Raw genomic sequence first — 15,001 nt, 5'->3', positions numbered from 1 at the left:
TATTCTGCTTTGCTTTAACTGTGGGAACAAACAAAAAACGTTTGCAAAATGGCACTAATAAAATTGATATGACCCAATGTGGGCTAAAAGTTAAGATTTTTTTCAAAAGCTTTATTTAATAAGCTTATTCTTAGGTGAAAAAGTAGAAGTAATCTGCTGGTTCCTCTATTCTTCCCTTTCTAAGTAAATATGCCTGTTTAAGATAATTTCGATGTTTGAAGTCAACAATCTGCAAAAAAAAAGGTGTAAGTTGAAGGAAAATAAACCATACAGATTTTCTTACCCCATACCACTGCATTTTAAATGCATAGGAATACAACAAACTCAAAAGAAAAAAAAATAGTGTTTTATTAACTACCACACTGTTATAATACACTTTAAACGTACAATAAGGTAGCCTTTAAATTTGAGGTGGTCTTAAGAGTAACAAATGAACAGAATTCCAAATTTTTGAAATAGGTGAACTGCTGCAGTTATAGGTATACATTTAAGAAAATCGTATAGCTCTTACAAGACCAGCAATGAAACTTTTATTTTGTACATTTTTAATAATTGAAAATATAAACAATAATTAAAAATAAAAAGAAAATACAGCGTAATAAAAAACATACGTTTCTCAATTAAATGTACTGAATACATATAAATTTTAAGGGAAGAAGCAAAAAAGGAAAATGGTTGATATTTAAGTGCAGACTGACTACCTAGACAAAAAAAAGAGTTAAAAAAATATCATAAAATCGCTAGTTTTCTATGACTAGTATCCATATGGTTGGAGTATTGTCACTATGGAAGTGATTTTATTAGGTTTGCATATGTTTGTTATACTTTACTGGTAACTTACATGATGGCTTTTAAGGCCCTGGCAGACATGGTTTTTGGAAACAAGATTGGATAAAAAAATCACTGCTAAGACGCAATACACCTTATTTTTTTGGTCCTCCAATATGCAAGAAAGGGGGTATTCCACTATAACATTTTCTTACCACCCAAATGCCTCAACCTATACATTTTAAACTTTTTTAAACATTGGTTATATTGCCCAACTTCGTTATTGAAAGAATATTAACAAGACATTATTTTGGCAAATTAAATCTTAAACATGGCTTTTCAACAGGATTTAAAAGGTGACTATCCCTAGAGTTCCATGTTAAAATGTAGTTTTCAAAATCTTACAAGAGTAATGCTTAAAATATTGTACATAGTTAACCTAATTAAAATAATTAGCTTCAAAATGACAAATTGATAAGCTAAGTAAAGCCTACACTATGTAACATTTGCTTGGAAACTTGATTTGTCAGTTATGCATAATAAAAATTCCAGTCATCAAGAAAATTACAAAAAATTTTTATCATAACATGATTTCTTTCACCCACCAACTTTTTTATCTTACAATAGATAAATACCAACATGTTCTCATTTTTACACTAAACCACACAGGATTGATGCATTTGGTTAGACTACCATTCGCATTGTTAAATTCAATTTTCTCTTTATATAACTTGGTAAAATTTCATTTCTTCTAGATTCCAAAAGTACCTACAAAACCCATGCAATTTTACCATTTTTAATATACTATGGAATATCATACAAAGTAAGGCATTTCAGTGTCATGTATAACCAAGTTACTGTCAATCCAAAAATTTTTGCACATCAATAAAAAGATATCTAAGAACTTAGGAACAATATTCTTCTCACTACTGTATAAAAATAACCACAATGAATAAGTATTTGTGTAATATTTACTCCATTGTCTCATTTCCAGAAACTGTCACAAGCTGTAAAGGTATTTCAGTGTTGGTAAGGATATCTTGATTGCTGGTGGTGGAAGTATTAACAGTTCCTATCCCTGAAACAGAACCTTGTTGAATATTTGCAAGGATAAGTGTTGTTCCTCCTGCAGTAATCAAAGTATCATCTCGTGCAGCTTCCACAGATGCCAGCACTGTACTGCTAGAATGAATACCTTTTTTATTCTGGTGTGTTTTAATATGTTTGGCAAGGTGGTCACTTCTCATAAAGCGTTTTGAACATTCTGGACAAACAAATTTCTTCTCACCTGTTAGGAAGAAAATTAAGTTACTTAGCTTTTAAAATTCAACATTAATAGACTGAACATTCCCTGAGAAAGAAAATAATCCAACATTGACAGTGAAGGACAGAGAACCGAGTTCAATTAAAATTGTATTAGTTTCATGAGCTGCCTCTGCAAATTCCTCAGAGTATTTCTCAAATTGAATGTCATCTTTACTTTTTGATGAAAAGCAACCTTCAAACTTATTATAGACTGATATTCAGATAAGATTTTAATACCTCAACTAGGCTAATAGTTTGTTTTGAAACATGTTATAAAATGTCAGCTAAAAAATGATCATCTGTAACACAGCAGGTCCTCGAATAAAAGCATTTCATTCAACGTCATTTTGTTGTAACAATGAGGAAAAAACTGATCCCCAGCAGGGCCACCGTGTGGAGGTCGCATGTTCTACCCATGTCTGCATGGGTTTTCTCCAAGTACTCTGCTTTCCTCCAATATCCCACAAATGTACACGTGGGGTGAACTGGTGTGTTTACATAGTCCATTCTGAGTGGGGGGGGGCGGTGCAAACTGTAATAGGAGGGCCTCGTTCAGGGTTGGTTCCTGTCTTGCGCCCTGGGAGAGGCTCTGGCCTCCGCCAACTCTGAACTGGGGCAAGCGGGTTGGAAAACAATCCTCTTACTTGTTTTACTCATCTTTCTTTATATATATATTTATATATGTACATCACATGTATTTCGATGTTTAATATATTAAGAGTGTCTTGGGTCTTTATTTAGAAGTTTGGTGATGTTTTTGTGACCAGAAATATGCCATAGGAACTTAACTTTTGTTTATATTAATTAGCCTATTGTAAAACTAGTTTCGTTATACGTTATTTCGCTTTAAAATCTGTTTCCAAGAACCTATCAATGATGGTAAGTGAGGACTCACTGTACTTCTGTAAAGAAAAGTATATACTGTCTTAAGCTATATTTAAGGTATTATTAACGTCATACCCATGATACTAAACGTTCAACTCTTAACTTTAAATTCAAGTAACTACACTTCTAGATTTAAGCAAAGATGCAAGCTTGAGGTCCAATAAGATTGATGAATCCTAAGAATGATGGAGATGGCTAGCTAACTTGATTTCAGCTAATCAAGAGCAAGCCTAATAATATCATCGTATTAAAGTTAGTAAGACCCTGATGCCTAAATTCATTTCCCAACATAAATAAAATATTGTTAATACACAAGACAGACTGAATTCTATTATGTTGAAGGCCTACCGTGTAAGAGGAATACTAGAAGGCAAAAGGCCAGCCTAAAAGGAATTGAGTGAAGTCAATCTACAAACAAATCTAACATTTTCTTACTGTGCTTTCTTCCAAATGTCTTACATAACTCCTGTTCCAGCACCTCTACCCTAAGTAGCTCCTCACGTAACCTCATGCCTGAACTAGACGTCAATGACACCCTAGTCTTACCCTCTCCAATCCGACAAATCAATGCCGGACAAATCTTTCTTAAATACCAAATTTTATTACAGTATAAAACTTCACCATTGTAATAAGTGGTATGGGAGTGCAAGACTAACTTGCAGATAACCAGGCTTGTGACTCAATCCTATTTAACAGAAATGTGTTACTTATAAAATCCCATCTGCACTCATGTCAAATGGTCTCTGACCTCTTGTAATCACATAGTATTATATTCTTCTGGAAGGTATTTCCCAAAGTTTCTCTTGGAAAATTAATCCCGAGAGATGTTGCATAGCAAATGGCAAAATGCGCAGATTGCTGGGAAATGCTCCCCACACTACATGCCCCCGACTTAGGGAGGTGTGGTGCTTGTTAACATTCAACTGAATAGCCTAAGAGGTGCTGCCTCAAAGGCACGTGTCGTAAACCTCCTTAACCTAGTATTTTCCACACTTATTTGATCACAAACTTCTTTTCTTTCCCCTTTTACATTGCTTTTTATATCTTGCTATTCAAATTCCACTGAGGAAAAGTCTGTTATAGGACCACCTTAAGGTCTACTCTACCAGCCCACTGGCCAACAATGCCTCACTATTCCAAGCAATAGCGATCTCTGCCCCGCGCACACTGGATCTCCTTTCTTATATTGCTTGTTGCAGTTAGAAACAGCTCATCTATCTACCCACCTGATGAGTGAGACAGAAACAAAAACAAGTAGAGCATCTAATACTTATACGACTAGATACTTCACGTTACTTTATGTAATATTTAAAGTAATGTAGGAGGTGTGAAACCAGAGTCAGAGACAGCATATTTGCTTAATCTAACATTTTAATTCAGATCTAGGAGACTTCAAAATCCGTAACGTCCTTCATTTCACCATGCTTCTTCCTTCTAAGCTCTCTAGGGACTATAAACACATTATATCTAAGTTACAGGATTCAGTCTTGGTTATTATATCTAGGTCCATTTCTTATAAGAACCACACAAAACAATCACATGAAAGAATCCTGACATCAACAACGCCTTGAACACTCCTCAATGAGATGTCTTGCTTACCTCACAAATATTAAAACGAGAAAAGGGGAAATGCTTAAATTCATCAGAGGACAAGGAATTACTCTTTATTAAAATGTTACATAACAGGGAAAAAGAGTAAGATCAAAGAGTAAAAGCAGGCAACTAATTTAAAATGTAAACATAATAAACAGTAATAGTATAAGTGTGGCTTAAAACATTCAATGTCAAAATAACAAAAAAGCTAACTAAAAAAAAAAAAAAAAAGCTAACCAAAGTCTGCATAAAATAAAATGTTATTTTACAAAATAAGCTATATGGGCTTGTTTGGAATTAGTGTTTTTAAATTGGTGCTACTAAAGATAAAAATTTGATGTGCTCAGTCATATTTTTAAAATTCAGTTCAGTAAGGTATGCTAAAAAACAAAAACTTTCAAGGTAGTATGTAGCCCTGTAACTCATTTTTGTCTGTTAAAAGTAAATATTAGTAACCTGTATGTGTTCTTCTGTGCCTCTGTAATTCATCACTTCGAGTAAATCTTTTACCACAGAACATCCAGTTACAAACAAAAGGGCGTTCCCCAGAATGCCAACGCAGATGCGCTCTCAGATGTGAGGTCTTCCCATAGACTTTACCACATCCTGGTATATGACAAATGTGTTGCTTCTTTTTCCCAAGATTGGTACCTCTAAAAAACACACACAGAATAATATACACTTACATGAAAATATTCAAATGGACATTACCACTTATATATCCCCACACTGAATTTCAAACAGAAGAACATCATCACCATGAGGTCAGAAACCAAGATCATTTAAAATCAATTTAAGTAAAAATTTGTATATCTCAAACATAGAAGTTTTACATAATTTTACTCCAGAATTAATGCAATTGCTGTCCAAATATAAGTATGCTCAAGTATTAAATAATTTAAAAGGACATGTCATATGTAATGTATAATAAAGCTATTTATTATTCTGTCAGAACCATTCACAAATTCTATGCATAGGTCCAATCCAATTTAGTGGTATGGGAAACTATATGCTCTACTCCAAATCATGATGCCAGCTAATTTAAAAAGTAAATAAACCAAGCATGAAGGCATAATTAATCACAGGTACAATTAAAAGGCAGATAGGCACCTTAAGCAGACTTTAATTAACATGATTTAAGCATATTTATTCATATACTTGTATGGCCACATCCTGAATATACACTGGAGTCAAAGAAAAAAATCGGGACAAAGTTATTATCTTAGCTCCCTTAGCCTATATGAAATACATATAAATCAAAATTATCTTGCCCGTTAAAATTCTCTTCATATTAACCATGCAAAGATACCCCCAAATTATACATCAGAAACATAATAAAATACAGGTTCTCCACATCGCAAAATTTGACACTTGTTACATTTCAGTATTTGATACCACGAACAGGGTTTGGGAAGTATGTGCTTAGATGGGTCAAAGAGGTATCTTAGCCTAAGCAAGAAGAAAATTTTTTTGATTCCAGAACTGATATTCAAATAGTATTAAACACTTCTGAAAATGTTAATACTCAAGCTTAAAAAAAAATAGGCTAGTTACTGAATAAAAGAGAGTTAAAAAAAAAGACATTTTAGATTCAATAATTGTCAAAATCATCATAAATTTTGCAATGTTTCTCTGAGATTAGAAAAAGTACATTTAAGACCCCCTCCAACTTCCCCGCCTCCCCCAATCTCAGTCTAGTTATAGCCTATAGACCTTCCATAAGCCTGAAAATCCTCTTGTATATAATACACCTATTGTTTTTCAAATTTTACTGGAAAAATGCATATTTCCCCACATTTATATTTTAATGTACTCACACTCAGTAGCATGTGAAATTGCCATAGGACAAACAGTGCTAAACGGTGCAGTGCTGGCTGTTAGATGCCATAGGTGTTCTGAACAGGGAGACATCAATGTGGGCTCCAGTAGTTAGAGAAGGCTTCGTGGAGGAGGTGGGTAGGATTTAGATAGAAAGGAGGGAAGGCATTCCAGGCAGAGGAATAGCATAAGCAAAGACAAGGAGGAGTCATGCTGTTGTCTCAAGGGCAAGGATGTCATAATCTAACACAATTCTAGTTTCTGCTCCAGTCCACCCCCAATTTCTACAACTCTCTTCAAAGAGCTGAGTTGAGTGAAACAGGTGTTTCTGGCTCACCTGCAATGCCAAAGTCTTAACCAAAGCCAATATCCTTTCCATTTAATTTAGCTTTTTAAATTTATTTTATTCTTAAATAGTCCTAATAAAAAGAGAAATGCTTATTGGCCACTCGTGTACAATCCAATTTTACATATTGTGTTCACCATAGCAATTTCACAAAGAACCCAATTCAGTGCACTGTTGTACTCTGACTTCTTGCCTCTCTTCTAAGCCTACCACTCAGGTGAATCAATGTGCTTTTATAAAGTCAAAAGTGCTATTTTACTAACTTAGCAACATTTAACTTGAGAACACTGACAAAGCATAAGAATGTAAAATATTACAGCAACAAATCTGGGTTCTCAAAAAACCAAGAAGCCAGGGAAAATTAAAGATATTCCTCATTATAAGGAAATGAGAACTGATGATTGTTTGGAAATACGAGAGGCATCTAAGAAAGGAAAAAATGGAGACGGGGGGCACACATATATATAATTCAAGGGAAAAGCTCAATACTCAGATCCAAGTTTCCATTTAAAAGGGAAATTTTATTCTAGATCCAGACATGCTAGATGCAAATTTACGACGTCATATAAAAAAAGGAAAAGAACTGAATTTCTCAAAAAACTTCAGGTATTAAAAGATTTAGCTATAAGTATTCTTCTTGATTTTCATAATCATTCCACTAATACTTATTATATATCCTGCAAAAACTAACAATTTTCCGTTTCTGCTATTCTTGAGTGCCTAAACATGTTGCAAATAATTTTATAATGACAAGACACAAAATAAATACGAAAAGTAGAGGAATTAAGAAGTTAAATAAATCAAGTCTTTCTTTTGCTTGGGATGGGAGAAACGGGACACAAACTGAAATACTGACAAAGAAAACAGATTTTGCGAAATAATTTAATTTTTAAAATATGGATTGATGTATAATCCACACAAAACCTACAATAATGCCTTTAGAATTTTACTGTATTAAAGTTATTTGTCTCTTCCCACTAGAGTAAAAAGTTTCTGAAGGCTAGTTCTGTTTAATATTGTTGGCTAAAAGCCCAAATGAATAATTTTTTACATTAATTATATCTTATACTGTGCTCAAAAGAGTAAAAAAATGAAATTTAGTTCTCTAAAGATGCCACCTTATACATATATATTTTTTAAGACTATGGCCGAGAAAAAAAGGCCAATATTCTAATATTTTTAAGGTACCACCTATGTCACCTTTGCAAAATACTTTGGAATATCTTGGATTTACTATATGTGTTATACTTTTATTAATTAGACGCAGCCATCTTCAATGATACAATTGTGTCTACTATATATATATATACTAGCTGAATTCTGTTCAAATGAGAGCGAAGAAATAATAGTTTTTATTCTAAAGAACTTCAATTTTGATTGCTTACAATAAGTTATTTTAAAATTCTCATGAAACTTCTAGAAATAAATTTAGGTATTTTTATAATCCTCAGGATAGGGAAGATTTTTAATAGCATGATAACAAGGCATCTTATAAAGACTGACCAACTAAAAAATTCTGTGCTTAGAAAAGGCTACAAACTTTAAATGATGAAACTCATTCTTTACTTGTGTAACAATGCATTTTGCTGACAGAAAAGTTGAAAGGCAATGTAAAACCAGAAAAAACATCTGCATATATGACAGTTAAACACACAAATTAACAGATCAAAAAGACAAACAATTCACAAATTTTAAAATGGTAAAAAAAATACCAAAAATGTCTTCAATCTTGTAAAGTAATTTAAAAAAACATGAAATAAAACAATATTGAGGTATTATGTTTCATATGTCAGACTTAAAAAGGTTTGAAAAAATGATAAAAACCATTATTGGCAAGGGTGTGGGAAAGCAGATACTCTCATACACCAATGATGGAAGTAAAAATTGGTGCAGCCTTTCTAGCAGACAATTCCCTTTGATCTAAGAATCCCACTCTACCAACTTACACTGATGAAATAATCAGACAAATGTGCAAAAAATGTATGTATAAGGATTACAATGACAACAATAAACTCCAAAAAAAACACAAAAAAGATGTTAAACTGTTATGCATCCATACAACAGACTACTATACAGCCATTTAAAAAAAATGATGCAGACTTTACACAGACCTGGAAATATGGTCACAAAAATTTTCAAAGAGCAGATATGTAAAACAGTGAGAATAAGATGATTCTACTTTAAAATACATGTAAAGTGTCACAATGGTTATCCTGAAGTGGGATAGAATTTTGGTATTCTATAATACTCTTCTATATTTCTGAATTTTTATGAACATGCATTAGTTTACTAAATATGTATTTTTAAGATTTTGACTTTAAAGAGTAGATAAAACAGGCCAGACCTTGATCCTCAATTAGATCTGACTTTCATAAACAATTATCTTCAAAGTTCCTCTAAAAATGAGAGTAAATTTCAGAAGTTATTGCCTAACTAGAATTCCACTTACTTATATAAATTGACCAAAACATTTCAAATAATAAAATTTCAAACAACTGAATAATTACTCGTAAATACAAGTACCTAAGTTATCAGATGCAGGAGTAAATCCAGTTGGGACACAGTACAGTATAGTGGTAAAGCTCTGGAGTAGGAAACTGGGTCCAAATCCCTGTTGTGTGCGCTCTTATGAACCACTCACCTCTCTACGTTTCACCTATAAGACTGTCTAGAGCTCTCAATGCTGGCAGTTATTATTCATTGCTGTTATTGCGAACGGGCTGACCAATACGCAAACCAACTAATAAGATCAACTCAAAGGCAGGTAGAAGGTCTCTAATAGATCAAGCTCATTAACTATATTAATAGCATTTTTGTCTATTTAAATAGTGCATTTCTGAGAGAGGTACATTAAGGCCTTTCACTATGACTAGGGATTTAGTTAGTATGTCTTTAGAGTTCTCTAATTTCAAAGTGTGGGGAAAGGTACGACAACTATTAAAACTTCTTGATGAAAAATTCGTATTACTAAGAAATATGTATCTACCCATTTGATGATTTTTACTTTTATTCTACTTTGCCTGATAGTAACATTGCTATCCAAGTTTTCTTCTTTGCTAACATTTGTGTAATAAATTTTTTTCTATGCTTTTATCTTGAACATTCCTGTACCAATTTATTTGAGGTGTTCCTTATAATCAACATAAGGTTGGATTCTACGTTTTTGAAATACAACCTGAGTCTCAGTCCCTTAATTATTAAACTTAATCCAACCCCATTTAATTATCCATCTGTTTTGAATTTATTCCTATCATGTTAATATCTTAATGTTTGTTTTTAGAAACACTGAATTGAAATATTACAGTTCTTTTTTTTTTTAATTCCACCATTAAGGCTTATTATTCATTTCTGTTAAAAATGGACATGCTTATGCTTATCAACTATTTCTGAACTTCTTATGTTTGTACAACTGTTATTCTCAAGCTAAGAATCAACTTTTTATTTGTATTTAGGCAAATCCCATGGCTAGTTTGCAAATAGGCTAATTTCTGATATGGGCTTGTTAAATGGCACCTGTTATATTGTTGTTGTTTTTAAAGCAAACTAAACAATTTTAGTTTTAAAAAGGGTGTTTAGACCTGAAAGTTTTGTTTCCATATATTTTGTTCTCTTAACTTTTTCTGCCACACTCATACAGGCATACAAACAAAATGATCATGTAATGAAAAATATCCCATTAAGTGACATGGCATGCAATCTTTCAAAAATTAGAGTAATGATATTAGCAGTCTTAAAAAAATAAGAATATGTTTCATGTGTGCATACCTCCCACCACCTTCTTTACAGTTGGGACAGGTACAAGCTACCCTCCGAAGTCTTTTTCCTTCTTGATGTTGTTGGTCCCCTTCTTCATCTACCACCTGTACTCTTAAGTGTGTTAGATCATTGGTATTCAAAGTAGAATCACCACTGAGCTGCCACTCTTCAGGATCAGGTTCTTCTTCCTTGATCCTAATATCTAAAGAAAAAAAAAACAAATACAGATGAGAAGCAGCCCATTGGCCCAAAAAAGCAGCAGGAGATCTAAGCCTCACTAAAGTGAATACTGTGTAAAAGTCAAAAATTATCTGTTTGTGAAGCATAATCACTGCTCCTTATTGTGGCTTATTCTTTCAAAACAATTCTATTTTATTGTAAATATCAGAGATTAAGCCAAAAAGGGAATAAAGCTGGCACAAAGGGTTGCTTTTTAAAAAATTCAACAGAAAAACAAGTAACTTCTTTTGAGCAAGTTGAGTCATAAACAACTTGAAACTTCAATTATAATTATAATTGTTCGATTAATCAATAAGTCCAATAGTCAATTCAGACTGGAACAAATACTAATACCTTAAACCTCTCTTTCACAACCTGTATCAATTATGCCTGTCTACAGGTACTATGTGAATGCAAAAATAAAGCTGCCATTCACTTAAAACTGTCACAAACATAAGCTTTAAAGTCAATCATTACAAAAATATCTAGACTGGTCACAACATCACTGTACATGGTGTAGAAATATGAGAGACAGTTTCTGTTTTCAAGGAGTTTTATTATTAACCAGGCTGAGAAACAAAATGAACAATGGTGAGGAAGAGTGAATATGGCAGAAAGTTATGTCATTATCTCAGCAGAGCTAAACATCTTTATTTATATGAGTAATGATACAACATCATTTTCTACTAGAAACTAAGAGGGCTTTTTTTTTAAATCTCAGAAACGGATTCTTTTTTAAAGTAACAATACATGATTTACAACAAACAATGAATATAAAAAAATCTTTGGGTAAAACAAATTCCCACAAATTTTTATTCTGATTTATGTAAACTAAAAGTCGTAATGAAAATTTATTATTTTAGATCTATATCAGTCACTAATAATTGGGACACAAATAGCCTAAAAATATCAAATGTACCTAATAACTCCTGAATGTTGGTCAAACTAGACTGTATAACCAACAATCAAGAAAAATGGCTCAAACAGTTTAAAACTAGCTTATTAGAATAATCACAACCAAGAATCGGGGGAAATGTGGGGAAAGGGGACTCTGGCCTGGGCAACAGGGTAGATGGTGGTGGCACTCACTGACATAGGAAATAATGGAGGAGATCCAGGTGGAGGTAAACAAGGACAGTTAATGAGTTCAAGGTTGAAGGTCATGGAGTCTAAACTCTTTGTGAGACACACAAGAAAAATGAGCTAGACCTACAGGTCTGGATCTCAGAAAGAGGCATATGCTAGAGATATAGAAGTTATCAGTACATACACAAGTGATAAGAGTCCATCCAAAGAAGGAGGTTAAATCACTCAAGGATTATGAGTAGAATGAGAAGAGCAAGTGGCCGAGTAGCCCAATATTTAAGGAACAGGCAGATCAGGAGGACCCGCAAAGGATTGGTGCAGCCAGGAAAATGTGCTAAATTAAAGAAAGGAATGAATGTGTTTCAAGAAAAAGTGGTCAACATCAAATCCTGCAGACAAATCAAGAAAGAAAATGACTGGCGCGGCCGGATGGCTCAGTTGGTTAGAGCGTGAGGCTCTCAACAAGGTTGCCGGTTCAATTCCCACATGGGATGGTGGGCTGCGCCCCCTGCAACTAAAGATTGAAAACGGCGACTGGACTTGGAGCTGAGCTGTGCCCTCCACAACTAGATTGAAGGACGACTTGGAGCTGATGGGCCCTGGAGAAACGCACTGTTCCCCAATATTCACCAATTAAAAAAAAAAAAGAGGCATCTAAGTCAGGAATGTTTAAAAAAAGAAAGAAAACGACTTAAGAAAGTAGACAAGAAGAAAGTATTTAACAAGTATCATAGTTTTCCAAGAAATCTGGCTTGAGGAAAGAGACAGAAACATGGCAGCGGCTAACATGGCAGAGGCTAAAGGGGACCAAGGAAGCGAGTTGGAGGGAAGGAGTGTTTTGTTTTGAAAAATAGAAAAGACTTGCACGTGTTTAAATACTTATGAGAAAGATCGATTACAGAGGAAGAAAGTGAAAACACTGGTGTGAAGGCCTAAGAAATCAGGACAAGAAGATGACCCAAATCACTTACAGGTTTAGCTGACGGAGCAGCCACCTACCTCTTCCTTCCTGTTACACAAGGAAGGGCTACGTGTGCCAGGAATTTTGCTCGACCCCAAATAGAGAGGGATTGTGATGGTTGGTAATTAAGAAGAAACTGGTTTCTACTTCCTCAGTGAAATAATGACATTAGAATCAGATATATGTAAAATTCCTTCAGACAGACAACATAAATGAGTGCTAACCTCTGTTTATAATCATTATCACAAAACATTTACATACTTGCACAAATATTACAGTATTAGCTTTTACAATCTAAACAAAAGACACAGCATGTGGATATCACATATCCAGAGTTGGCTGATTTTAAGTCCATAAAATGAGGAATTTTATCAAATGTTTTTAAAGCTGCTCACCTTACATTATTTGTAACAAGGTAGCAGGTAAAAAAAGGACAAAATACTAATATCAAGAATGGAGAAAGTTATATAGAAAAAGAGAAGATTTAAAGACAACAAAAAAAGCAATTGAGAGAGGGCAACCTTAAACAGGGGATGAAGATACTGGAGGACATTCCTGCTCCTATTGCTAATTCTCTAACTGGAACCTACAAAATATGTTTAAAGAATATGTCATGGATATGGATCCTTACAAATTAGTTTTCTTTCTTATTGAATACAAATACAACATAGGCTCATAGAATATGTCTAAATTGAACACATCTTCTCCACCTGTCAAAACTTCTTGTATCACCCTCAGTTAATAGCATCACAAGCCACCTAACTGCTCAAACTAGCTACTTCAGGTGAGTCCTGTCAGTCCATTCCCAGTCTCTAATCTCTCTTCTGCCAATCTGTCTTCTATACAGGTTCCAGAATTTTCTTCGTAAGTAAAAATTCAATGGCATCACTTTCTTGATTCAATACTTGCACTAATTCCCTATTTTCTATAGTATAAGTCTAAACTCATTGACTTGGTATTCAAGAACATTCTCAAACCTGGCCCCAACCTGCTCTTCCAACTTGTGTATTAATACACTCACATTCTCATAATTTTCAGAACACAGGACTTTTCTTTTTTTTTTCTTAACTTTTATTTATTTAAGTGTATTTTTCCAGGACTCATCAGCTCCAAGTCAAGTAGTTGTTTCAATCTAGTTGTGGAGGGTGCAGCTCACAGTGGCCCATGTGGGGATCGAACTCATAACCTTGTTGTTAAGAGCACCTATCTGGCCGCCCCCACAGGTTCTTTCCCGTATGTGCCTTTTTCCTAGACTGTTTCCTAACACTTTCCTTTTTCATCTAACTAACCTCTGATTTATCCTTTAAGACTAGTTCAAACGTCATTTCCTTTATACATGCCTATGAAAGAATTAACTATATTTATTGGCCCATACGTCCCTTTAGATAATAAATGCTTCCACTCAAAAGTGCTTAGAAAATACAACCTATCTAAATGAACAAACCTTTCCTAAGGAAGAGCTTCCAATATAGGTAATAATCTACATGAAAAGACTTTGCCCTCAGGCCGGCCCGGTGACTCAGGTGGTTAGAGCTCCATGCTCCTAACTCTGAAGGCTGCCGGTTCGATTCCCACATGGGCCAGTGGGCTCTCAAGCACAAGGTTGCCAGTTCAATCCCTCAACTCCCGCAAGGGATGGTGGGCAGTGCCCCCTGCAACTAAGACTGAACACAGCACCTTGAGCTGAGCTGCCGCTGAGCTCCCGAATGGCTCGGTTGGTTGGAGCGCGTCCTCTCAACCACAAGGTTGCCAGTTCGACTCCTGCAAGGGATGGTGGGCTGTGCCCCCTGTAACTAGCAACAGCAACTGGACCTGGGGCTGAGCTGCGCCCTCCACAACTAAGACTGAAAGGACAACAACTTGACTTGGGAAAAAAAAAAGTCCTGGAAGTACACACTGTTCCCCAATAAAATCTTTAAAAAAAAAAAAAAAAAACACAAAAAATACAAAAAAACCTTTGCCCTCTATTTTTCTACGCTCCTTCTATCTGCAAATAATACATAAAGACAAGATTTTTATGAGATTAAGTTAGTTCATATGCATAGAACTACAAAGTTGCTCACTAAAGACAATAAATTAATTGTCCAGCAAGTGTTATACCGAATTTTTAATCATTTCACTTGTTCATACACATCTGGGATATTTTACAATCTTAATTATGAAATCCATTAATCTCGTAAATTCTAAATAATTCCCCTTTGTCAACTGCATACCAATTTATTACAAACACCTTAAAAGTAAGTCTTTATTAGACAGTCAAGCTT

General features: G+C 34.3%; 1 protein-coding gene across 1 annotated transcript in view; it reads right to left on the bottom strand.

Annotated features, from left to right (window-relative positions):
- Positions 1-324: 324 nt before the first annotated feature.
- Positions 325-15,001, bottom strand: part of SP3 (Sp3 transcription factor) — a 58,821-nt gene continuing 44,144 nt past the window's right edge. Inside the window, exons 5-7 of the mRNA XM_033111999.1 lie at positions 10,481-10,673; positions 5,008-5,204; positions 325-2,056 (exon numbers count right to left, since the gene is read on the bottom strand). Coding sequence (XP_032967890.1) covers positions 1,740-2,056; positions 5,008-5,204; positions 10,481-10,673 — 707 coding nt within the window. The 3' untranslated portion in view covers positions 325-1,739. The remainder of the gene's footprint in view (positions 2,057-5,007; positions 5,205-10,480; positions 10,674-15,001) is intronic.

The sequence above is a fragment of the Rhinolophus ferrumequinum genome, chromosome 8, assembly GCF_004115265.2.
Source record: "Rhinolophus ferrumequinum isolate MPI-CBG mRhiFer1 chromosome 8, mRhiFer1_v1.p, whole genome shotgun sequence".
Taxonomy (NCBI): domain Eukaryota; kingdom Metazoa; phylum Chordata; class Mammalia; order Chiroptera; family Rhinolophidae; genus Rhinolophus; species Rhinolophus ferrumequinum.
Note: the sequence above shows the minus strand (reverse complement) of the source record. Positions and strands in the feature narration are given on the sequence as shown.